We start from the raw sequence: 27,953 nt of genomic DNA on the forward strand, positions 1-27,953 counted from the left end.
CTCTAATAATTATTATTTACAATTAATGGGAATAATGGTCAATTGAGGATACAAATGCAATCTTTACGTAATATATTTTATTTGTATAGATAAAAGCTATACGAACAAAATGTGCTAAAGTGGTCAGCTCTTAAAGAACGTTAATAATATATTAATTATTAATTGATGAATTAAATTACAAGTAGAAAAATATTGTAAGCGACTAAATGCTACAAAAAACAACTATTTACTTCTCATTTAATACTGACTTTGTTTTTTGTCTTTATTACATTATTATCAGTCTTTTATTTTTGTCAGCCAATCATCTAAGGTAACATTCGAATGCTAATTTTCGTTTCCATTACATAGAGTATGAATTACAATTTTTCAAAGAAATTATACATAAACTGATATAGATCAAATATTACCATTAAATGAGAACGTTCCTTATGGAATAAAAAGATCTTAATGTTGTAACATCTAACATATCATTATCGTGTAAAATCTAATAGAGTTTAAAATTAAATGAATATACATGTATCGAAATTAATGTAACAGAAACATTTTAACATCTACACATTTATACAACTTAATATTATAGATTAAATTATAAATTATAAAAAATTTATACAACTTAATCTTATATAAATTTAGAAGGTAGAAATTTAAAAAGTAGAAACTGTATAATTGAAATATGTTTAAAATAAACAAATTATCGTATAGTAAAAATATAGCAAATGAAATTTAGAATAGGAATTTAACTTGGAGATAATCTAAGACAAGAACTATTATTAAATAAATTCCTATAATTAAAGCACAAAGGTAAATAATGGAAAAGATTTGCTTCATATTGAATTATTTAGCTTAAAAAAACAAATCTTTTGGGTGCTTACTTTTAATTAAAATGATTGGTAATATGTCATTTAAATTAATTACTTCGATCAATTCTAATATATTAATTAATGATTTAGACACGTTGCAAGAAATTAGGCACACTTTAATGCTTCGGTATTATCTATCGAGAAATATTTTTCTTCGCTTATGATTTTTCATTATTTAAAATGAAACTCATTGAAACCTCGCTTATTCTTTTGAACATACTTTTTTTAGTCACGATTACTTTAGTAAACAATTATAATTGATGTAAACAAAGGCGAAATTTTACAAATTTTAAATTTTCTTTTAACAAATTACAAAATTAATTGAATGATTCCTTTCTTTTCATAATTTGAAAAATATATTATTACACTGAACCACTTAAACAATTACACAAAATAAACAATTTATAAATAAACAACATAAAAGATCTTTTTTACCAATTACCTACAATAATTATAAAACTAGTGATATACTGTTTAAAAAGAATCATCAAAATATGTAATTTGTTACTAAATGGTTTTAACATTAATATTTTGACAAAATTATTTTTGATTTAGTCAAGCAATTAATTATTTTTTAACATTCAAACTTTACTTACTTTTTGTCGTTAAAATATGCGAGATTTCAAACGAAAACAACAGTTATAACAATTCGAATAATTATAATAGAGTTCGTTAAATCGACGCAATGCCATAAATTTGTAATTTTATTGTGTAAATTTTGTAATGTTTTTTGGAAGCTGTTCCAATAGTCAACAGTGATGGACACCAGTCGTCGCAAACTTTAATGTTCGTGTCAGATGGTTATACGTTCAATTTCTTTAATTCTCTCACTGCAGAAATTAAAACTTTGGTCCAAACGTATAATTAGTTGCGAAATCATAATATAGTGCAACGATCATTTTCTTTCATTTTGATGACAAAATTAATTAATATACTCAATCTTCATTTAATTTATTGTATAATATCATTTTTGAAATTTTTATTTTTGTGGAAGGTGACAATTATTATTCTTTGATTAATACTGAAATTATGCGAATTATTACATCATATAAAAGAGTATAGTTATTAAAATTAGTTTTTGTTAAACTGTTCTAAAAAAATATTTAATGTACTTCATGATAAATTTCTTTTCTTTGAAGAGATTACAAAGAAAAGTAAATTGTAACGCATGATTTTCATGTTAACATGTTAGATATTGGAGTTGGGTAAAAGCTATTTTCATTGTTCCAAAACTAAAATCATGAAATTGTAATCAGATAATAATTAACAATTATAATCAGTTCGCTTTAGTGCTTGTATAACGTGATTCATTTAATCTTCTCTTACATACTACCACATTATCTTATATAGCTTGCCATCCAATCATTTTCTAAAAATGTAATTATCTTTTAATGCTACATTACATCAACGTATTTAATGTTTTTAATTTGCATTATTATTAATATTTAGCATATCAGCATATTGTCTAGAGTATTAGTAGAAATCATCATAAAAAATAAAATACAAAATTTCATTCATTCAAATTTACTTATTGACTTATTTTATTAAATCAATTTCCTTTATCAAGCTATAATATTTAGAAATAGAACATTTACCCAACCCTATGTGTATAGAAAAAATATATTTTATGTAAATACAATAGTTAGAATGAATTTAACATGTTACACAGAGTTAAAGTTTGAAAGACAATTTTTCTTTCCAAGAAATCAAGTTTTGAGAGAGCCTTTTAAATTACAATAAACGTCAAGTCAAATATGTTATGACCTTTCTATCTCTTTTTTAAACATTCCCATGCCATAAGCTTTAATTCCACATATAGAGCAGTCTAAGAAGGAGACGATTGGTCTCAATCATTTGGCAGGTAATGGCAGTATATTGAATTATATTCTCCAATGATTTGTTTTCTTCTTAAGCTAAACTGCAGATAAATATTGATTAATCTACAGCCAAATTCTAAATAAATGGTCTTGCGACGACTCTAGAATTATTCTCTTAATGAATGCACGACGAACAATATTTAGTTATAATGCCTCCTATTGGGTGTTGAATCAGTGCGCTGCAGTCTCGCTGGAAGTAGAAATTAATTAAGTTGACTGTAATAACACGCAACTTATCATAGATAATGTTGAATACCTCAAGTTGCAAGTGAGAAGGTGCACAGTTACCTACGCTTCCCAAAATAAGGATCTCAATTAAAATTTAAAATCTTTAATATTATGTTACATATTGCATATTATAACACTATTCATTGCATTACTATTCAAATGGATAATATTAAAGATTTAAGTTGCTTTGAAATTTGGACGTATAATTTTTACTTATTTGAAATAGTTCTTCCATTAATACTAAATTTCAATCAGAATGTATTTATTGGAAAGCAACTATCAAACTTGTGAGAACTCTGTCTTTGACACAAATAAGAAAATAAAGATTATTTTTATTCTTACAATATTATGTTACGTTCCGTGATCGTCGCGACCCGTAACTTGATCTAACTAAAAAATCAAGAAAAAAAAAGATATATATATATATATAACTTATATACTTTCATTTCCTCATGTAATTATAAATTAAATAACAATAAATAAGATTTAATTGTTATTCAAATCTATATACATACATAATAATACATACACAGTACATATATAATAATTAGTCGGACATTTCATTTTAAGGCAATAAGAAAGACGGAGAAAAAATACGAAAACAATGTGAATGTTACTTTAATATTTTCGTTTAAATGTCTTCAATTATATTTAAATAATGTCTTCATTTAAATTATAAATATTATATTAAATGAAATATTTAATGAAATATCATATTAACATATTAAATGAAATATTTAAATGATAATATTTCCCTTTAATATTTTTTGAAAACCAACAATAGAATTATTTATATGTAGCGCTAGTTTTCTGGGAAGAAATAAACCTTTCCATTTCTTTTACTGTAATCTAGTGTTAACATCCAGATAATGGAAAGCGTAGCTCTAAATTTTTAAAGAATCATATAGCATCAGTATTAATGAAACACAGCTGTTTATTAACAATACTGAACTTGTATCAGTGTAGAAGACAAGTTGAATACAAAATCGTCTCCGAAATTATCTAAATATACACAACTGTGTAATTATATAACCATATTTACTGATTGTAATCATAATTTATTGTATCAACATTATGTAAACTTTGTATACAACTTTGCATATAGAACGTTTTTTCTTTTATATAAATAGAGATTTTCTTAGATCATCTTTCTGTGACAATAATTTATCTATTATCTTTAAATAAGATAATATTTTAATTAAATAAGAGGCATGATGGTGCAACTATCAAATTAAAAAGTAAAAGTAAAAAATAATGAATTAACATAAATCAAAGTGATTATTATATGTGTTACTTTTATTTTATTTGATGATTAGACCATGATGCCTTTTAAATATCTTTCTTTACTTGAACGTAACTTTTTTAGTTAAAAATTGTTGTTTTATACATCGTGTCTTTATAGACTTATAGACTATTTTGGAAAATACCACATATAAAATCTAAGAAGTTACGGTGTTAAATTATTTTTTACAGAAGTACAAAGAAACTTAAATTTAATAAAAGAGAACTAAAATTATTTGACGAAAGAAACTTAATACTTTTAACAATTACAATAATATCATGTGTATACATACAAGGTCAAATAGAAACTGAGATAATATACACTATTATCCATGAATAAATTATTACAACATACATATGAATATATACGTACTCAACATAAAAATCTCTTAACATAAATATATAATTTTTGGTTTGTAGTTCTTCAATCTCAATGTGCAGTTTATAAGCAAAGTACAAAAGATTCTTCTCGATTAACATAGAATAAAAATGGTCAGTCTTAAAGAAACAGTCATAAAAGACATGATACTGCACAAAAACACTTGTCTTATTTGATATTAAAATTGCAATTTTAAGAATGAATTAATACGTTCAAAACCAAAAGTAAACGTTGTAATGCTGCTTCCGCTGTTAACGTTACCGCTGTTATTGATTTTAATAATAATATCTGCAATCAGTAGTAATAGCAATAGCAACAATTGCAGTATTAAATAGTTATAATAATGGAGAATAATAAAGTGATGTTACTTACGTATATATAAAATATAAAACATTACTGATAACAGCATTAATTAATTAGTTTGTATAGAAGCGATCTTATATATATATTATTTTGTGCAGCATGGTAAAAAGAACATATAAAGTGCTATTTGTGCAATACTCTGTTACTTAAAGAAGAACACAGAAACAATATACATATATAAAAGAGTGAAAGGAAAAGATCATATTTTGAAGTCTGAGTGCAATTTCTAGGCATTAAAATTGGAGGTATCTGTCTGCTTACACAGTCTCGTACTCGCGACGAATTGAACGTGCCAGACAACATGCAAAGACAACTCCAATTAGCTGAAACAAACAGATTCCATTTTAGTATATGAATCCTATTTTTTTTCGTTAGTGAATAATATATTACCTTCATTTAACAAATAAATGTCATGCAATAGGAAACAAGAAAAATGCGAACAATATGACCTTATTAAATTATTAAATATAAAAAATCGCATAATAATAGAAGAGAAGAAGAGTATTAATTTTTGCTTACTATGTTACAACTGAATGATATATATCTTTGCAATGATTGATTTGTATATTTTTATAAAATTATTTCTTTGATATCCTTTTTTAATTTAGGAACAATATTTAATTTTTTATGAATAATATAAAAATATCCTAAATTAGAAGAAGTGAATAATAAAAATTACCTGAATAATAGCAATGCCAATGCCAACACCACCCAAGATCAAAGCATTATGCTCAGTAGCAGACTGAAGATTGCCCATACAACCTTTTAGATGTATATGAATCGAATTTGAGTCACATTTACTTCCTTCTGGTACTTCTTTACAACACGAATTTGGTATAGTATTTTCTGGGAATCCAACATGAGCCCAATCATTAGGGCCAACCATACCGCAACATTCCAACTATAATTTGGCAGTTTATTTGAAATATATATTTATTAAAATTCAGTGAGAAAATATAGTAGAGATTTTTAATTAGCAACATTAACTTTTATTATGTACTAATTTATACTGAATAGTTCAATATCAGTATAATTAATAATATATATCATATTTACATTCAATACTACTAATATAAAGTAATATAACATAAATACTTTGAAAAGTTTTAATTTGAAAATTTATTACTTCTTTATTTCAAAACTTTTTAGTAAAAATAAGCATCATTGAGCATACTTACATCATGTTGCATAATATCCCAAGATTTACGAATATCATTATTGGTTGAATATTCTTCCATAGTGGTATTTAATCGATGTTCTACCATTGTACGCACTTCTCCACTCATCATATATCCAGCAATTCCAGCACCGAGTTCAAGTGCAAAGATTAAAAGCAGTAACACAGAAAACTGTACGGAACAAATATAAGAAAACAAAGATTGTTATCTAAGATTAATTAATTAACAAAAAAGGAAATACTTTTTCTTAGAAAAATAAATCAGATTTCAGGTTTAATCTTAATTGAATATCTATATTTGCTATAGTTAAATAATTATAGAAAAATTTACTCTAATATAAAAAAAATTATGATATACAAAATTATTATATAAATATTGGCTATTGCTATTATATAAAAATTATCATGTAAATATTATTGTATAAATAATGGCAGGCTATTACCGTTAATATCATGCAATGATTCTCTTTGACAGCTCCACAACAACCAAAGAATGACACAATAAACACAATAACACCAACTACAATCATCAATACTGGTCCTGTAAAGAACCAACTGTCCATAAAATTATTGTAGCCACTATAAACCACCAAGATCACAGTGCCAACTGCAATGAATACAATTCCTGTAATCTGCAATCAGAAAAATTTAACAGTTATTTTCAACGATAATAACAACAATAACACTAATAAAAATTATTATGATGTAATATAATATTATTTTTATGATGTATTATAACATAATATAATATTGAAAAATTATGTAATAATACAATAAACATATTGAAACCTTCAAGAATATGCATTTCTTGATAAACTGGAAACCTTATATTCCGTAATGTTTATGTAATCAATATTAATTGATACTAATATTATTTATGAATGCGTAACTTCATTTATTTTAATTATAATTTTAAGATAATTTATATTCATTTGTAACATGATAAAACAATAGATGGATCTAATAAGAACAGGAATTAAATGGAGATGTTTAATATTTATTTATTTCATATTACACAATTCTTGTTACAATTGAGATGTATACAGAAATTATCTTTTTTACCAGGAACAGAATGCAACTTCTCATTTAACAGACACATTATCATCTTGTGTGGTAGTCACAGTGTTATCCCCACCAATTTCTCGAATTGTTTGCACGGAGCGGGCGTCAGCGTTACTTCCGATCCGTGATCGACAATATCTTATTTACCAATTAGTTATCAAAATATAAAAAATGAAATTTTCACAATTTTTAATTTACGACTATTGTTTGCAATAGAAAAACGGAACTAAAAAAATAGGTTCGAGTTAGCTTTTTGCATAAATTATTTTCGATAATTATTATAATTACACTAATTATTTTTAATCTAAATTTAATAAATATGATTTAATAAGATATCATCACATTTCAAAATAGTGCTTATAAGAGTAGATAACAATATATAAACGTTGAGTAGGTTTACAAAGGAATAATTCATGAGGTTATGTGCAGTTACGTACACATACGTGACTAACATAAGAAATCATAAATACCCACGCAAATATAAGAGTAACCCATACAGATATGAGTATACTATATAGAGAAGAAAAAGTTATTTAATAATTCTTTAAACGATTTGCATAACGATGCAAACACGGAAAAGGCAGATTTTAATTTCTCTTTTTAAGAGAGAATTGAATAAAAAGTTTTGGTTTCTGACAAATATTTTAATTTTAACTTGATTACTTTAGGATAGGTATTTTAATATGTAGGTATATACGAATTGGAAATAAAATATTTGGATTTCACTGTAGAGTAGACAAAATATTAAATTAAAATCGGTTTAACTTCGGTTTAAGGGACATAAAATTATTGCTCTTTTCATTTGTCATTTAAAAAGTTTTCAGTACATAGAATCCAAAAATGTAGGTCTTAATTTTAGGAATTCAGCGGCTCGGGAGCACTGTGTATGTAATCAAATCAAATAATCTATAATTCGCGGCCCGATGGAATAAAAAATAATATCCAAATGATCGAATCTAATTTTCACACAAAGACGATTATGGGTACCATACGTTATAGCTACTTTAAATTTAAACCATTTAAACATTTCTATTTTTAATACAATTGGAATCGCCGTTTATTTTACTTCATTTTAATTTGTGTATTTATCAAAATTTAAGAAAATCCTAAATGAATGTTAAATAAATATCGAAAGAATGAGATCAAACGCAGTTGGAGCTTATGGAATAGAATATAAGTAACGAGCACAACATGGAGCAAATACTTACGGCGAATATCAGGTTGAAAAGAAACGTCAGGTATTTGATGCAAGCCATTCCACCGGACACCATTTTTACACTCACTATTCACTGACTTCGAGAAAGAGAAGATCAAGTATAAAAATGATAAATATCAATGTAACCAAACAGTATGAAAGCTGTGTGCGTCCTTTATAGAATTGCGTCAAAATTATGCACTCGGATTATTCACCTCAACAGCTCACCAAAGAATAGTCATATTTTCATCCATCCACCCTGCCTGACGTAGATGCGTGCGCACCTTCCCGGTAATTTATTAAAGAACCGACCATATTTCTCATAGAGCCTCGAGCTTTAAATTTTACTTCCTAAATATTTCTAAAGTGATTATATTATTGTCAAATATGTATATAGATTCAGTATACAAAATTATTTTCTAATTATCCTTTATAATTAGAATTATGAGTATTATAAATATATGCATTATTCATTGTTAGCATTTAAAATACAGGTATATGAAAGTATCTTTATATATAGACAAGTAACACAGTAAATATTTACAAGTCACATATTGATTATATCAAAGTGTAACGTTAATCTACGATATATACAGAATTCAACATTCTACGAAACATACAAATACTTTACGTGTAAATGTATATTATATGAGTTATACATATCATACTTTCAAAATAATAATGAGGAAACTTAAAAATCTTTTAAATGAAAATAAAAACAGAATCAGAATAAAATATACCAAAGAAATTTTACATGTCCTTAGCGACTTTTCTTTATAATGCTATATAAATATATTTATATATTATACAATTTCATTTTTTAAAATTGTACACAATTTTTCGTTAACTTAACTTTCGTTAAGTTTTGTAAAAATGCAAATTTTTCAAGTCGTAAAGATTAATTTAATAAAAAGTTGCAAATTATTTATATATACGAATATAATGTATAATAAAATTTAATAAGAGTAAAAATGTGTTAAACGTGTACATACCTAAAATTGTGTTGTAATAGGCAAAAACCTCAATACAATAAAGAAGCATAATACAATACATTTAATAAAAATAACATGAAACATTAAACTTTCAGTAGGTATTAAAAATAATTATTAATAAATTTAAATATTCTTTCTTTCTTATTTTATTTTATACTTAAAACGTAAAAGTTATACATACGTATTTATCTATTTATATATCATATTCGTTTTCTTCATTCTTGAAAATATTTAATTCTAAATGAGATATACAGACATGAAGTTGGAAGTGCTAGTTATATGATATATCATTCGCAATTGAGTCTATTCTTATAATCCCTTACTATCGATTCTTCGCATTATAATAGAAACGATGCGTTTGTATGTTACTTGCCTCAGTTCGATATAATACTTATTTTACGATTTATCGACTTGACATTTTTTTGATTTTCGCCTCTATGTGACTGTTGTATGCATTTATCATGTTAAAATTTGAATTTTTAACATTTCATTATTATTCTACTACGTACGGAGAAATTCTTCAAGTCTCATGAATATATTTCAGAAATCAGTTAAAAAATCTCAGCAGTAAACAACATCCCTATATTTTTGTAATATATATTGTATATACATACATATTTGTAATTTTTACCAAATAATAATAATAATGTCACCAATTACATATATGGTAAATTACATACAGTATGTTGAATAGATAAGTAAATCAAGAAAATTTTGTTTATTATAGTGAATGTAAACCAGATACATATTTTATATTTTCATGCATAATCTGTATTTCGTCATGTTTTTAGAACACTATGGTGCTCCAATTGGTATGGAAAAATTGTACTATATGAATATTATATTATGTATACATACTGTAATACCTTTTTTATTTGTTTTAATAGTTAGATATGATAAATCTCATTATTATTATGATGATCGTAATAAGGATATTGATTCAAAATCTGTGCAATTTCGATGTTCCAATAATTTTTGTCTGGTTAAGACTCTATGTATATATTATAGCTGTGCAATAGTTTTTATGAATCTTAACCAAGATAATTCAGGATTCACGTTTAATTAATTATTAATTATTATTAATTATTTAATAAATTAATTATTTCGTATATGTACATATATATAAAAATTTGCTTTTATTTGGCTTCATGTTCCCATGTAGATTTATTGTAATATTATATTTAATTAGTTTTCAATCGAGACGAATGATGGATGTTAGTATAAAATGTATAAAATGAATTTTGCGGTTGGTAACCTTTGAAGTTTCGTAACCTTGGTCAAGAGTATTATGATTGCGCATGCGCTTGGACACGCAGCCACGCGATAACTGTCTAAACATAGTGAATCGTTGCGATGTTGTTAACCGGTTTGTGCGCCTTTTTTTAACGTTGGTGGAGTGGAGAAAATATAACGTAGTTAGGTATATAGTTACATATTGCGAAATTAATAAAGAGGGTCTCGTTTAATTATAAGAAAATAATGGTTACTACTATGAAATTATCTCTTGGTTCAAGATGTGTCAAATATCTGATGTTCATCTTCAATCTACTCTTCGTTGTGAGTAATTTGCGTTTTTATTGTTATAATAATCCTTAATTTTTAAGTACTTTAATAAGTTTACCGCCGTACGTCGTTTCTCGAAAATTATTCAAGATATTGAATTATTTATTATATTGAGAAAACGATAAAAGCTCTGTTTCAAACATCTTTTGATTAGGGAACCATACTGAAAACACAGCGTAGTTTAAAAAGTTATCATAATTAGATGGTTCCGCATGATCTTACTTCCTTTTGATTTCTTAAATCATAGAAATCTCGTCGAGGTGATAATACGAGGTAACGTTATGTTCTTTTTCATAATTTACTTTATGTAAGACCATAGAAGACTCGCGTTAATTTCATACTAACCTAAATATAACCTAAATATCGATATAAATATCGATATAGATTCTAAATTCTATGAATGCTATTAGAATAATTTAATATCATAATAGAATAATTTATATATTACAATAATTACCATTTATATTTCGTTTTTAATATTCAACATATTAAATATGTTAAGTATAACAAACTAATTGCATATTGATAGAAAATTAGTTGATAGATCTGTCATAGTGATATGATTTTTTTTGTTTCGTATATGATGACATATTTGCATCTTGTTTTGCTGTTCTTAAGTTACGTATATATGTAGACCTCTACCAAGTAAACATGTATATAAATATTTCGCAGTAAAGTACTGCGTTTTGCACTCAAATAATGAATCATGAATACCAGTTAAAAGATGAAAAGACGAAAACATGTGAACTGCACATATATATATATATATATATATATATATATGTATATACAGCTAGTTTGTATACGTATAGATACCTTTTATCTGCATTTTTCAATAATTTTATTACATTATGATTTAATTACATGCATTGTACGTTATATAATATTATTTAGCAAAATCTGAATAGTAAATTTCTGTCTGCTCATATTATCGTCGCTAATAACAACATAGGTGCTGTGGAAACCTATATGAAAAAAGAAAGAAAAGAAAAATATACATTAGTAGCATATAACAATCTACATACATATGTATACATATAATATAATATAATATAATATAATATAATATAATATAATATAATATAATATAATATAATATAATATAATATAATATAATATAATATAATATAATATAATATAATATAATATAATATAATATAATATAATATAATATAATATAATATAATATAATATAATATAATATAATATAATATAATATAATATAATATAATATAATGTAATGTAATGTAATGTAATGTATTGCAATGTAATGTGTATATATATATATATATATATATATATATATATATATATATATATATATATATATATAAAGCTATAATACAAATATAACAAAAATCTTGCTTTCATTGTATGAAAATATTTATAATATTTGTTTACAATAATTGTTATAAATGGAAACAAATTATGCGTTATTGACATTAATATCAATCATAATGAAGTAAATTTATCCTCTTAATTACGAAATCTATGTACATTATGCGACGTGGCAGCATATTGTACTCACGTGCAATCTGTTTTAAAACTTTTAAAGATACTAAAAAATCGTTTTATACAAATGAAAAAAAAAGACGCTGCGGACAGGATTCGAACCTGCGCGGGTAGAACCCAATGGATTTCAAGTCCATCTCCTTAACCGCTCGGACACCGCAGCAATTGAAATTTCCGTTTATTTTATAGGAATATTAAAGACATAATTGAAGTAACGAATATTTGAATATTATACGATACAATATTACAAAATAAAATTTTTAACTTGAAACTTTAATTAATTAATTAAATTAATTCAACGTTCATAATTTAAAAAAATAGTTTTTAATTACATGAGAAATTATGTAGGATTGACATATACGCACAATAATAATAGTTTTACATAGAATGTAATAAAAAACGTAATAGAATTAGTTGACAAATTTGTTAAAATAATTATTTGTATTATCCTCTTTGCAATGTTTATTTTAATGTTAATCGAAACAGTAATTTTCGTCTAATTTCCTTGTTCCACATATTTTTAAAATTCATTTCGGTCTAAAGACCTCACAATTTGCATTTCTTTACAAATCGTTAGTGAAAGTGTCTCATTTTTATCAACGTGTGTCTAGAGGGATTTCATGAACGTCCAAAGCAACCGCATTTTTTAAAATCATGGCTTCGTATTAGCCTCGTTCCCCTGTCAGTTAGTAATTGGATATAAAGATCTTCTAATCTGATTTTCTATTGATTCAATTCGCAATGTAAACAGAGCTAAATAATTTATATATGACAAGATATGTCTAAGAATAAATTTTTACTTAAAATGGGAATATAGGAAAGATTTAAAGCAACACCCTATAGCAACGTCAACAAGCTAACAGAGTATTTTATATAACAAATGAATTTGATATAACTAAGACTACTGTTACGATAAATGCAGGTTCTAACGTAAATAAATTGTTGTCTGATGAATAAAATATCTGAAGATCAAAATATACGTATGTGTATACTCATAAAAGTCTATTGTATAGGTACTTTATTATTCTGACATACATATATCTACGAGGATACGTATACACTGTAACCATAGCCTAGCAACCTGGCCTAACCTCGGTACAGTCTGACCCTAATTTGAATGATACTTTGTAGAACTTGAAGAATAGCAAAAGATAATACCTGAAAAGAATAACATGCAATTAGAAGGACTTAAATCGATATCTATTTCACTCTATGACGTACTATATAAGCCACTGTTCGTAGAAGACAAAAATATTCTGGGAGAAATCGATTTTTACAATCACTAGAATGATCGGCTACTTTTGACAATAACTTTAATCAGGGGCCGACGGGTTCTTTTAAGAACTTACAAAATGCGAATTTAGTCACACGACGCTACAGTGGCGTCGGCAATCATTAAGCGCTTCATTCCGCATTAGCGATAACAATACATTCAGTATATGTTAAGTCAGGTACTGGGCGAAATCGTTTACGCGTAATCCAACGAGAGCATTCATAGTAGTAGGTAGTTCGAGTCAAATGAAAATCTGTGATTCGATTTGTGAATTCCTCGGTAAAATCTTTTATTTCGATTGATCGTGACCTGACGATACCTTTGACCGCTGGCGTGAATCAGGCTTTAATCGTTGAAAAGCGTCGCCGATCGTTATAACGTTAATGTTAAAATAACATTACAATTCATCTAAGCCTATATTATAATTTATTCGAAATGAGAAAAGTGATGATATGTGTAGAAAATATGTGTGTATTCTTATTTTCAGATCACGGGTATAATCTTATTATCTATTGGTATTGGGATTCATGGAGTTTATCACAGTTATCAACATTTCCTGGATAATAAATTTTTATCTGTTCCCTCTTTGCTGATTGCAATCGGTGCAATTATATTTTTCATAGCCTTTTTCGGATGTTGCGGCGCTGTACGCGAAAGTTATTGCATGATAGTTACGGTAATTTATATTTAAATAAACTTTTATACTTCTTTGTATTAGTATTTCAAATTTCTATTAAAATCGGAGATTATTATAGTTAACGTAACTCTAGGTAATCTCTGAATGAATAGTTTCTTAATAAATAAATTTGTACTTTTATTTAGTTGATAATTTTACAGGAAAGGGCACATCTCATCGATTTCCATGACCTTGAAATATGTTGTGAAGGTCTACATTGTGAACAATCTTTTTCCCATACATGTAACCATCACTCGGCCTTTGTTTCCAAGATACTCGCAAAAATCTTGAATTAAATTTTATTACCATTGCACTTCATTCTGGCATATTCTGGCTCATTGATGTTAATCACCTTTATGATAAATAAAAAAAGATAAGCGAATGCGTTATAGGTTAGCCGAGCGGTGGTAGCGATATGTTTCAAGGTCATTGAAATCGGTATAATGTGTCCCTTTCTCTATAATTACCCTTGTTCTTTGTACGAACATATTATCGATGTTCCTTCTCTTACATCTTTTGTCACGAGACATCTAGCATCAGCTTAGCGAAAATTTTATATTGGTAAATGGAACTAAAGTTTAATAATAAAATGTAATTCCTTGATTTCAGTTCACGTCGTTGTTGGTGGTCGTTTTTATTTTGGAATTCTCAGGTGGTATATCTGGATACGTTCTAAGAGCCAGGGCGTCCTCGATTATTCAGAATAAGATGCGAGATTCAATGCAAATGTATAAAAACAGTTCAGAAGTGTTAACTGTTTGGAATAATCTTCAGCGCGACGTAAAGTTTCTTTATTTTTTTAAACCTTTTGACTAAACTTTTTCTCTCATTTATATGTATTTATGTATTTATATCAGTTATTTGTACGGAAATTCTAATTCCTGAAAAAAGCGAGCTTAATACTTAGGAATCTTTAAATTAGCAATTTTATGGAAGCATAATTAAGGTACTTGTAACACGATAATAGATCTTAAAAGTAAAATACGTTAATAGTCAAAAGTCATAATTGGTAAAGGGGCTGTATTGTACTTTCTACGCGCGCGCACTGACGAACAATTTAAAAACGGACAATTTAGGAATGCCAATCTCATATTATATACATATTACAATTGTACAATGTATACATCGTATGCATTTTGGACGCCGCAATTACCGATACTACATATTTCACATGACTTTTGCTCGAAAACGCAGTCGCAACTGAATTTTTTCTTCAAAAAGGATCCTTCTAGCCATTTTAAACAACATATTAGTCTTTTAACAACTTTGTAAGAACTGTTTCTTTCGCAATTAATCAAAAAGTCATTCTACAACGTCCTGCTATAGGGATTATGTGTTAAAACTTTCAACTTTGAAGATGAACAATTCCATTTTGGTAAGGCTGGACTGTCCAAAAATTAAATCATGTAAATATACAGATAATGTATTAAACAACGTATCATCAAAATTTCGAGAAGATTGTAAGAAAATCGATCTATGCTACAAATACCTTAAATAACAAATATACATATCAGGTTCCTCGCTTCAATTTAGGCAATCATACAAACGAATATTATTGCAGTTCGATTGTTGCGGCACAACAAACGCGTCTGATTGGGTCACTATTGGACACATGAACGCGAATGACATTCCTCCCTCGTGTTGTATTGATGGAACAGGCGTAGAACCGAAAAATTGCAGTCTTACGTCAGCAGTGGTACACCAGGGTTGCTATAATAAGTTCCTTTCTTTCGTTAAATCTCATGCTATGCAACTTGGTGGAGTTGGACTCGGCATAGCTTTCGTTCAGGTAATCATTACATTTGGCACGTTTGGCACTGATAGTGGCATACATTTGAAAAGCGATAAAATTTTCGAGAAGGCGCCTTTTCAAATTCACATTTTTTAAAATACTAAATACAGGCCTTATTAATATAACCACCCTGTGACGAAAAATTGATAGAATTATAAATATAATGCCGCTTTACATGATAAAAACAATTATACCATTATAGCGAATTTGAAATATTTTTAGTTGCGCCACTATCAATGTCAAGCAGCGGTATGTGTAAATGAAAAGTAAAAAGTAAAGTAAAATGCGAGAAAGCAGAAACAATTGAGAAATTTAAACGAAGATTATAGATTGATGTAACTTTGTTTCTATGTATAATAGATATTTGTCAATTTCAAATATGAAGATAGTCCATCAGATCAGTTTGTTATTTGTTTCAGGCGATGGGAATCTGCTTCTCAGTTTTCTTAGCTCGATCGATTAGAAACAGTTACGAGTCGGTCTAATATCTTTTCAGCGATTTGAGAACGTATCACGTGCATCATGATAAAATGAAGATTAGAAATTAATTCTAAATGAAAGCTATAATCATAGTCCCATTTAAGAAGCGTTAAATGAAAAAGGTATTTTACGTTTCTAGGATTTACTATCATATTATAATCAAAGGAGCTATTGAATATGGTATGAAGATTGAAATATCTACATATTTCCTTTGTTTTCAATAATTAATGTTTAATGAAAAAGTTAATCACGACAAATTGTATATATATATGTGTACCTCTCGAAATCATGTAACTTTTATTTGAAACATTTTTCATTAAAATCATTGCTTACCTTATTGTACATTGTAATCGAAGTGGATCCAGTGGATCCAGGCATTTTGGCATTCTAAATCTTGGATTACAAATGTTATATATAAATTAATATTCTACTTACAATCCAAATGCAAGATATCATATCGAGCCTAAACACGGCTCTCATGCACTTTGTCTTCCCGAAAGTGCCACAAACTACATGTTTCAGCACTGAGCACGTGAAAACTTTAGCTTAGCTTTCCGCTGATTTTATGCGACATGCACTATCCACGTACAGAATATTTTCCTTAAAAAAAAAAAAAAAAAAAAAAGGAAATAATAATAATAATAATAATAATAATAATAATAATGGCCTCGATACATTCGAAAAGAAATGGTCACAGAAATAGTTCTGTCGTACATCGTGTCCTTCCTTTCTTTCGGAACTACTCAGATTATGCTTTATACATTTTTCAATATCATTCAAAACGAAGGAGACATTTGGATATCCAGGTTTTAGTATCCCATCCTGTTTACCGATGCAGCATATATCTTCAGTGAATATAATACAAAAGTTTTGCGATCTCTATCGGAAGAAATGAAATGTTGTGCATTCAGTTTGTACATGAAATAAAAGAGTAGAAAATCATTTTTCGTTATTTCATTAAAAGAAGACAAAACAAAAACTTCGTTGTACGTATAATGTACGTATTTCCTTGTATGCGCGATAAATATATGCGCATGAAGAGAAAAAAAACTACATTTTTAATTTAAATATTAAACATTTGTTCGATGTTGTAAAGTAATTTAAATTAAATTTTATCATCTAACACAATTTGCCACTGGGCAGTCTTTTACAATTTTTCCCATCAATTTTGTTTTTTTTCCATCATATATTTGTCATAGTTCTTCTTTGTTTCTATGTATATTATGATTTAGTTTCAGACCACCTACTCTATTACTTGTATAAGATAATTGCTATTTTACTGGTCGTTTCCACTTGAATCATGTAATTTTATTAAAAAACGAATTTGAGATAAAAGAAGACGATTAGAACGCTTGAAGCAACTTAAAGGGAACTTGAACGAAGAAAAGATTCTTGGTTTGAAATAAAATCAAGCACGGTTCGTAATACTTTTCAGAGTATGAATAATGAACGTGTGCTGAATTACATACCCACATGATAGGACGCATGAGTCATGATCTATGTTTTCACGCATGGGCGTAGCGGCCGGTCGATGTGCCAATACCGACCATTTGCAGGTTCTTTATGTTACAGCTTGATGCCTAGCATTTTCCTAAATGTCACACGATGTAGATTTGATGATTACGTGACCTACGTGATATATATATATATATATATAGCTACATTTAAGCATACAATAAAAGTTGAAAATCGCTGAATATTAGTACTGTTACAAGGGAGATATAAAAAGACACAGTTTGAAACATAAATATCGATTCGATAATGACACTAGTAAAGCGGCAATTGACTGATAAATCTTGTTACACAATGAAATATTATGAACAATTTATAACTTTAAGCTTTAATTATACTATATATCGAATACTATGAATAATATTATATGTATACAATACATCATGCAAAAAGGCGTGGGAGTGAATGGTACGTGAAAGAATGGATATAAACGATTGAGAATATGTATAACCTACAAGTAATTTCTAGTGACAAATGGATAAACTGTAACTATAAGTAGAATTAATGAAAAAAAAAGAAAAGAAAATAATAGTTGAAAATGATCCCATTGAAATCGAATAACAAGACTTATTATTATCGTAGGCCATTTCGTATTTTCCATTCACATCCTCATTTTACCCGCGAAAATTTTACGCAAACCCCGTTATATACATAAAAAGAAGCATAACATAAATATATCAACGTTCCTCAGAATTCAATTGTCAATGACAAAGACGTCGTTTTGCAACAAACATGTAGTACATATAAAGTGTTATATTAGCGTGTTCATGTTTATGTAAAAAGACAATTTTAGAAATTGCTGGAAATTCTATCCTAATTCCAAGCGAAAATCCATTTAAAGGATTTTTTTAAAAAGCTGGTGTTTTATACATATGTTGATTAATAGCTTGATGAATTCTTGAACCTTTGACCCCTTAATGACAGATGATTGATATTTTTCATTTCACCGGTCTTGCGGCAGTTGCAAAAATTTCCACGAGCTCATATTTCTGTTACGCGACCTCATATGGGATCGGGAATCATAGTTTAGGAAGAATACAGGGAATAGAAAATCACATCGACAGGGGTAAAAAAAATGTACAAATGTACAATTTAAAAAGATACCGATAACCATGCAATCTCCTAGAAAAAATGAACTTGAGAAAAAATTCTTTCTCCCACTACATGTACCCCTTGAAATAGTTCAACTTTGTTCAATTTGAGAAGTATTTTCGTATAATCGTAAATAATTAGCTGATTAATTAGCCGAGACACCTTATTGTATTTAACAGTAGTAATGATATAATCTTAATTCTGGTAATCTAATCCATGTATAACAATATACTTAACGTGTTTCCTTTAGTTGAAGTTGTTATTATATTGATACTTAAATTCCTCTGGCTTTATGCAAATGTTTTCAAGGTCTACGTTGTTTTCAATTTGCAATAACCAAAACATCGAACATTCTATTGCTACAGTGACGATAACGATGACATAATATTACGATAGGAAATTCTAAATTGTGTGTTACCGTGTTGAATCAAATTCTTTAGTTGAAGCTCGCAGCAGAATTAATCTTCCTTTTCACGATTTAATAATTTTTTTTTAGTCAACTGTTATATTTATTATAACGTGTGTTTCCGCGAATACCTACAAAAACAGACGAGGACGAATAGGTGTTGAGTAAAGAGAAGGAAAGGAGAGAGATAGAGAGAGAAAGAAAATAAACGGATAGATGCTTATAAAAACAAGTAAGCAGCGCTACGTGTGTCGTCGGTACGTATGCCGCTTTATCAGTAGATAATACGATACATCGAATCAAGTTTAGGTGTTTCCACGTTCAGTTCCGTAGTGCACCTGCGTGAAAGAGGATTCTCGGACACCAAAATGGCTGCCACACACCTCGACGTTGGCCTACGTTGCATCAAGTACCTGCTTTGCGCGGTTAACTCCCTCTTTGTGGTCTGTAGCCACATTCTTTTATTTTCTTTTCGCCTATCCTTCGATTATCATACGTCGCGTTTATTAGATACATACAAACCCGATTTCTACCTCGACCATTAACCAAGTAAATATTCGTTCGATCAGATCGATATTGATATTTCTTTTCATCCATTTAATCGTGAATTCAACTGTTCACTTTTCTCATTTTCTTTCCGATTCTAAATGCATCCTCGTGCGTTATTTCTAATTTTCCACCGATATTGCGTTCTTAATCTTTAATTAATTAATCGAGTAACAAGTTACGAGTTAATCAAAGTGATGATAATTAATGCAACGTAACCTTCCCGTCAGTACATATATATTATGTATACATATTGAAACATTTATGGATAAATACGAAACAAATAAATAGGAAAATAGTAACAAATGCTAGGTAGACGTAATGCAATTTATTTATTTTCACATATTTCTATTTGTTTCTCTATTTTCCTTCAAACAGATATTCACACAAACATAAAGTGAAAAATCTTTATGTAGTATATGGAGTATAATACATATATAATTTCCAATAAGTTACGATCAATCGTATATCAATTATAATATCGTTATAAAAAAAAAAAAAAAAAAAAAACGAACAAAATACCAAAATAATTCAAGATATTTGAAAATAATCGACTAACCTAGTATGTAAGATAACAATTGACCTATAAAATAGGTCATTTAATAAATGTGATCTACGTTAGTATAACGTGCGAGAAGGTGCCACCTATTTTAGTTGTCCTTCAGGAATAGGCTTATTGTGTAATTAATTAATTATTTTACATTAGATCCGTGGATTTTACTCTTTTCAGCCGTCTGTATCTTAGTGAGTTGTTGATCAAATTGCTGGCTAATGTATTCGCATGTATATTTATGCGTGTAACGGAAACTTGAGTAGTTGCATCCTGAAATGCGATTGTATGCGATTAAATGGGCAAGTAATAAGTAAGTACACGTTAATCGAATCGCGGAGAAAAAATGAGAACGATAAACGGGGTCGAGGTTGACTACGACGATAACCATGGCGACGTCGATTTTCCCTATATTCGGCCCTGAGATTCAACAAGTTAGGTCGACCCTCGATATAGACGCGGATCATAGATCTACCCTGTTGTTCGGACGTACAAGAGGATCGATATCGGCTAGGTGAGGTCGTCCCCGATGAATTATTACCGTGCAGTAGGTCTGCAACGTCGCGAATCATCAATGTTTGTCCCTTGCCCCCTCTTCCGTTCGTTCGTCATTTTCTTACTCGCTTACATTCGACAAACTTCGTACAACGGCCAACCGGTAAATTAAGAAAAGAAAAGAAAAGAATTACATTGCTCATTTTTTACTTTCTATATGAATAAAAATCATCAAGATACTAGGATATGAATTTTACTAACTAGGGAAATTCGCTCCTTTATAGAATGGAAATAATGTGGTTTCATTGCTCAACGATAAAAAAAAATTGTATGAAATAGATCTGCTGTTTCGTGATAGAATGAAAATCCTCATTCTCCGCGATTGGCATCAGAATTGGTAATCGTTATCTTGCAAACGTAAATGACTTGTCTTATCAGCTCAGATATTCTTGTAGTCTCATTGGTAACGATAAGCGAATTCCACTGTTTTCTTTCTTGTAAAATGTTGCATTCAGCGGAAAAATACGTATACACTTTTTAACTGATATTATACGATAAGGGGTTCGACAGCCCCTATTTGATGGGCATAAATATATTTGTACTACCTACATACTACGTAAATATCGTTTAAATACAACCACATATAAGTATCATTAATACTTTTCGTAACTTTCAAAAGCTGATATAATTAATTCATTGAGTTTTTAAAAAATAAATATCTTTGACTACCTTTTCCTTTGTGTAACGGGAATTTTATTCAATCCAAAATAACATTAACCTAGAAGTAATAATTTTAACATTTTGCTCGATTATTCTGCAGAATCTAGATTATTATATTATTTTTCGCTGTCTCCTAGAATGTTCCGTCTATCTTAGGAATAACGATGAAATTCGTGCTCTTGTTTTTGAAAATGAAATTGCAATAAAGAACTCAGATGCACATATAAATCGCAAAAGTTCTAATTAATTTGTTTAACTGAAATTTTGTAATATTTTTGTAATATTTTTGCTATGCGTGCCAACTGCTAATTTTTATATAGCGTAAATTAAACATTTTGTTCAATATTTTGTAATATCTAGAGGAGATCAATCACGTGAAAAGTGATGCATATTGTTTTCCCAGATTTGTTAGAAAATAAGATTTTTCTGCATATTGTACTACAATATCGCGGACGTATAGAATGCTAACGTACAAAATTCTTATTTTATCGATACATAATTTATTATTATTTCCGTTTGCATTTTTATAATAATTAATTAATAGTGCATTAATAGTGCATAAGGGAAATGAATTTTTTAAATCACTTTGGAAGTTGCAGGTTCAAATATTTTTATCATCAAAATCATTAAAGTTATTGCAAGAATGATTGTTGCTCTATGATTAAATATAAGTATCGTAGTATATCGCTAAAGAAAAAGAAAATACAATTTGTTTTAACATTTGTTTGTATTGTTAGATTTTACGTGTATAATAATTTTAATATCTTACATTTCTTAAAATTCAATACGAACGATGAAAGTTTGTAAGAATATAAACTTTTCATGTTAACGAAAGATGTGCTTTATATAAAGCACGGATGTGATTATAATAAAATTAGATAATTTCTACTTTGTACGGGTGTGTCTACTTAAATCATATTAAAAATAAAAAAATTTGGAACGTAAGGAATTGATATTATCATCGGCGACATTATAACAATATCAACAATGCCAAAAACTTTGTCATTGACGTTAAAAATTAACAAATATATATGAAATATTGAAATCCAATCATGTATTTATCTATATCTATATAAAATATTAATGTGTGTATATTTTTAAGTATTAGTTAAGAATTTTATGTTCAATTTCACTGATGTGAAAATACGTTATATATATATATATATATATATATATATATATATATATATGTATATAATTAACAATTTGATAGAGTACTCAACTACTATGAATGCTTTAATAATTCTTGGTAAAATAGTTATTACAATTAATTATCTATATATGAAATAGAAACTCGTAATTTAAAATAAAAATATAAAAATAATTTAATTTTCTGCAGTAATATTTTTCACTTATATTATTATAATAGAAATTATTTATTTATAGTTAACGGGGATAATGATAATATCTATTGGAACAACAATTTATGCTGTCTACGAAGATTTTTCCCATTTTTTGGATCCTAGCTATTTTTCTCCAGCAACCCTCTTAATCGTTGTTGGGATATTTGTTTTTATAATAGCTTTCCTGGGTTGTTGCGGAGCTCTTAGAGAGAGCACCTGCATGGTTCTAGTGGTGAGCATCCTAATATTTTTTTTTTCTGTATTATGTGAAGGTATTGTGTATTAAAATTTGACAAATTTTATGTTATCTCTCTCTTTCTGTTTTATATATTTCGACTTTGCTCGAACAATTTTATGCGTTATTAAATTTATTTATCTAATACTAATTTGTTTATTTCTCATTTAATATGTAACAAATAATAAAAATATATTACTATAATTGGATAGTTCGCAGTATCGCTTTCATTAGTTCTTGTCTTGGAATTGATCGCTGGGATTGCAGCTTATACCCTTCAAGATGGAATAAAAGATCTTCTTGCTGACAAAATTAATGCGACCATGCATCAATATGAAAACAGTGGCGAAGCTAGGAGTGCCATTGATTTTCTACAATCAAAAGTAATATTTCTATTTCTAGGATACATATAACATATATAAAGACAACTAATTTATATATATATATATATATATATATAGATATTTCTAATTATTTGCACGAGCAGAGACTAAATCAATCTCGTCACGTATTTTGTAAAATTAAAACAGAATATTTCAAAGATATTTCTAATACTGTTCTTTTTCTACATTACATAATTATCATCTGTCAAAATTACTGATTTGTTAAACATTTAACAAATGTTGTTTACATAATAGAATATATTATTCAACAGCTCTATTGTTGCGGATACAATGGATACGAAGATTGGGAAGAACAAGGAATGACTATTCCTTTATCTTGTCCTTCCACAGATATTAATAAAGCTATTTATGTAACTGGATGTATCGAACGTCTTTCAATTATCATTCACAGGAGTGCTCTTTATATTGGTACTGGAGCTGTAGCCATTGCTCTTATTCAGGTTAGTATTTATTATGTTTATTCCTAATTTGACATATAATTTAAGATATACTTTATTACTGTTTGATATTGTAACAAATCTAAAATAAATTTAAATTAGTTGGCATATCAATAAAAATGTAATTCTTCGGTTTTAATCAAGCATTTCATACATTCTAATTTATTTTTAGTTAACTGGAATAATGTTCGCCTGTATGCTAGGCCGAGCGATTAGGAGACAAAAAACAGAAAGGGAGAGACGTCGATGGGAATTAAGAGAGAGTTTAGTTAATGGTTACCAACCATTGGGAAAATCAGATCCCTTTACCACTTTTCCTGTTGTTTACATGTCCTCTGAACCTTTAAAGAATTCATAGAATTCTCTACTTTTGTTATGCATTCTTAATATGAAATAATTTTATTTATATTAAAATAGTATCTTTCAATTTCTTGAAGTTCTAAAAGTCAATATCTTTATTTTCTAAAGAAAATTATTTTTTATATTCCCTTCTTCAATTCTTGTTAATTAAGATCGATTTTTATATATTGCTCTAAATTTTGATATTTCTTCTCGTCAGTTTCTTTTAAAAATTAAATATCTAATAATAGATATCTAATTTCATTTATTATTACGTTTCTATAAAACTGTAGCTGTAGATATATATGTATATATATATATATGTGCTTATATTTACTTATATATATATAGAAGGATTTAATATATTTTCATAATACATAATGAAACGTACAAATATTTCGTACAAATTTTATATTACATACTTTGTTGGAATAAATTATTTTCAAAGCTTAGTCACACTTCATTGAAAGACCGAAGCTCTCTTTAAGAGTTCTTTGACTATTTCATTATTTGTTGAGGTGCATAAATATGGAGGAGTTAATTCGCGATAAGCCAAACAAATTCGCTTAGAAGTTATATCTTCTCTTAAAACACAATGTTCCCATTTGTACCTATAAAAGATATAGAAGAGAATCTAGTAATTATGTAAATAATGCAATAAAATTCACATTCATTATATTCTATTTTATCTATGTTATAAAATACTTTCACTTAAGTTGTACCTGACAATTAAAATAATTGTATAACTAAATTTGCCAAACAATTACAGAAATATAATACGATATAGATGTTTAAGTACTATTTCGCCATGTCTGTAAGAAAATTTTCTTGCCTTGCACTATCATAAAGAATCATAAGCGATCCCTCTGGCATTGGGAGCCTTACAACGATATCTTTATTACTTTCATTTTTATCATTTGTATCAAATTCGAAGCCTTCGAGTATAGTGGAATACTCTGCAACGCTTTCTAAATTATATTTCGTATCTGGACCATGGTAAGGACTCATTGTTAAAACTGAGTTACCCATGACATTCACAGTAACTATTCTTTCACCCCAAATCCAGCAGTCATCGATATGTGGATCTATCGAAGCTCCTCGTAGTGGATCATACTCTAAAGTACATTGTTCTATCGTTTGGAAATTATTAAGCAAGGGTACTTGGCAAAATTTTTGTTGCACAAATTGAGTAGACTTTGGAAAACCATCAAAGGAACCCAACCGAAGCTTTCTTTTCTTGAAGTTGCATTTTGGACCAAAATTCTGGAGTTTTTAAATTATGTCTTAAATCTTCCTATCTTATCTATTAATAAACTTTATCGATATTTCAAAATTTTATAATAATAAATGTAGTTATATATTATTCTGTTTGAAATACCTGTTTCCTTCTTCCACTCTGAGAAACTTCCCAAGGTATTTTTTCAAGCGCGTTCTTCAATGAATTAACTTCCCAAGGATTTAGAAAATCTAGCTTCGTATAAAAGTGAATATAAAACAATATTATCTCAAATATAAATAATAATAATAAAATTATTATTCTGATAATACTTTTTATCAAGTTCTCTTCGCTAAAAAATCTTTTACTTCTTTTTTTATAATTGGTGGTTGATAATCTCTTGTTATATTCTTAAATGTAAATTAGTTTGAAAGGGAAAATTAATGAATAATATTACCATAAAATAGAAATTAAACAATGGAAGGATGTATCGGATACAGGTAAGTAAATACCTTTATATATACACCAGGAAATTCTATGGCAGTTCCTCGATGATACGGATGATTTTTGTAAAGATCAGCATCCCAACCAGGCCACGATTTGTCACAATTTGGACAATATACATAACTGGAACATTTCTAAAATATTATAATCCATAATAGTTAATAAGACATAGAAAGAAATTTTAAATGTTATGTGTATAAATTTAATAAAAAAGTAAATTATCTAGTTCAATAACAATGTTACTTTTTATATTTTGTACATAAAACAGTAACTTTGTATCATATATACTATCAATGCTACTGTCTACATTAAAAATTACATACTTGCTTTAGAAAATCATTTGTTTCTGTGCATTCTATAAAGTCTAGTAAGAATTTCATAATAAAATAAGAGATTTTAATATTCAACATAACAATTATATTATATTAAAAGGTGTATTTTAAAGGCATTTTAAAAACTTCACATGTATATATGTGTATATATATAATACAAAGCAACTGAACTGATATTGATATCATATTTTTCAATGGAAAGAATGCAAGTAATACTTTCGAATATATACATATATATATATGAACATTGTTGAATATAAAAAGACAAGGAAGAGGTAATTATAAAATCAAAAATTCATTCAAGAATGATATAGGGCAATACATAGAAATCATTTACAAAATATTACATATACAAAATATTTTAAATTCTTATTTTTCTTCTTTTCATTGACGGATAAATTAAATAATAAATAAATAATTTAAATCTTTTACAAAAAATATTAAAAATAGCGATGCTACCCAAATAAATTAATTGTCCAAGTATATAACATAATACAAAACTTATTTGTAAAAAAGACAAACTTTTGGGACATAACCTCAAAATGTGTCTTAAGATTGGGTTTCACAATCTTATGTTCAGTTTCGCAGAGAAGACAAGATCTTATTCCCTTGCAACCACAAGATCGCACTGTTTCCATCCTTTAATAAGTAACAAAGAACCTAAAAATCGTTAAATACTTATTTCGAACTATATTCATATGTACATATGCACACATATTTTAGACACATAGTACGTGGAAGTCAGGGAACTAAAGGACAATGTTGATGCGATAGCGTAAGAAGGGCAATACGTTGATTGGGTCTTCTATACGTGTTAAGTTTATTCGAAATTATTAGAATAATTTACTATCGACTATAAATCTCCTCGTTTATAATAATACTTTTATAATAAACTTTTCAATTGATAATCTTTTTACAATCTTCTTTTGACAGAAGATTAGCACCTTGCCAAGTGCATACCAACAGGTATACAAGAACACACGACTTTCGTGCGAGGTTATTTGTGTTTTAATCATCGTACAATGAGCATCGAAGAATTGAACTTTTTCGAATTAAATTATCAATTTATAATATTTGCGTTATTAATTTGTAACATTCAAGCTACTAATTTA

At 27.7% G+C, this 27,953-nt stretch overlaps 3 protein-coding genes and 1 non-coding gene across 9 annotated transcripts; 1 reads left to right on the top strand and 3 right to left on the bottom strand.

Annotated features, from left to right (window-relative positions):
* Positions 1-57: 57 nt before the first annotated feature.
* Positions 58-8,696, bottom strand: LOC100649752 (CD63 antigen). 2 transcript variants are annotated; one of them, XM_003402040.4, is made up of 6 exons: positions 8,436-8,696; positions 6,609-6,797; positions 6,167-6,337; positions 5,668-5,889; positions 5,250-5,311; positions 58-2,927 (listed from the first exon to the last, which is right to left on the bottom strand). In XM_003402040.4, exons 1-6 carry the CDS (start codon positions 8,496-8,498, stop codon positions 2,909-2,911), a joined length of 726 nt encoding a protein of 241 aa, XP_003402088.1. In that variant the 5' UTR covers positions 8,499-8,696; the 3' UTR covers positions 58-2,908. The 2 variants fall into 2 exon arrangements, with proteins under 2 accessions (XP_003402088.1, XP_012173320.1); XM_012317930.3 differs by lacking the exon at positions 8,436-8,696 and adding an exon at positions 7,228-7,266.
* Positions 8,697-10,724: 2,028 nt separating this feature from the next.
* On the top strand, positions 10,725-24,877 carry LOC100649282 (CD63 antigen-like). 2 transcript variants are annotated; one of them, XM_048413758.1, is made up of 8 exons: positions 10,728-10,971; positions 14,250-14,438; positions 15,048-15,218; positions 16,000-16,227; positions 23,418-23,606; positions 23,822-23,992; positions 24,265-24,453; positions 24,623-24,877. In XM_048413758.1, exons 1-8 carry the CDS (start codon positions 10,894-10,896, stop codon positions 24,806-24,808), a joined length of 1,401 nt encoding a protein of 466 aa, XP_048269715.1. In that variant the 5' UTR covers positions 10,728-10,893; the 3' UTR covers positions 24,809-24,877. The 2 variants fall into 2 exon arrangements, with proteins under 2 accessions (XP_048269717.1, XP_048269715.1); XM_048413760.1 differs by lacking the exon at positions 14,250-14,438 and having other exon boundaries at positions 10,725-10,971.
* Positions 12,571-12,652, bottom strand: TRNAS-UGA. The gene has a single exon. It is a non-coding gene; the product is annotated as a tRNA-Ser (tRNA).
* Positions 23,498-27,796, bottom strand: LOC100651027 (alpha-ketoglutarate-dependent dioxygenase alkB homolog 4). Of its 4 annotated transcripts, none has more exons than XM_048413762.1 (6): positions 27,301-27,788; positions 26,518-26,632; positions 26,168-26,260; positions 25,622-26,052; positions 25,212-25,400; positions 23,498-25,082 (listed from the first exon to the last, which is right to left on the bottom strand). In XM_048413762.1, the coding sequence occupies exons 1-5, from the start codon at positions 27,477-27,479 to the stop codon at positions 25,250-25,252; spliced, it is 969 nt and encodes a 322-aa protein (XP_048269719.1). In that variant the 5' UTR covers positions 27,480-27,788; the 3' UTR covers positions 23,498-25,082; positions 25,212-25,249. The 4 variants fall into 4 exon arrangements, 3 of the variants coding, with proteins under 3 accessions (XP_048269719.1, XP_048269718.1, XP_048269720.1); XM_048413761.1 differs by having other exon boundaries at positions 23,498-23,980; positions 27,301-27,787; XM_048413763.1 differs by having other exon boundaries at positions 23,498-23,980; positions 26,518-26,643; positions 27,378-27,778.
* Positions 27,797-27,953: the final 157 nt, after the last annotated feature.

The sequence above is a fragment of the Bombus terrestris genome, chromosome 17 (assembly GCF_910591885.1).
Source record: "Bombus terrestris chromosome 17, iyBomTerr1.2, whole genome shotgun sequence".
Taxonomy (NCBI): domain Eukaryota; kingdom Metazoa; phylum Arthropoda; class Insecta; order Hymenoptera; family Apidae; genus Bombus; species Bombus terrestris.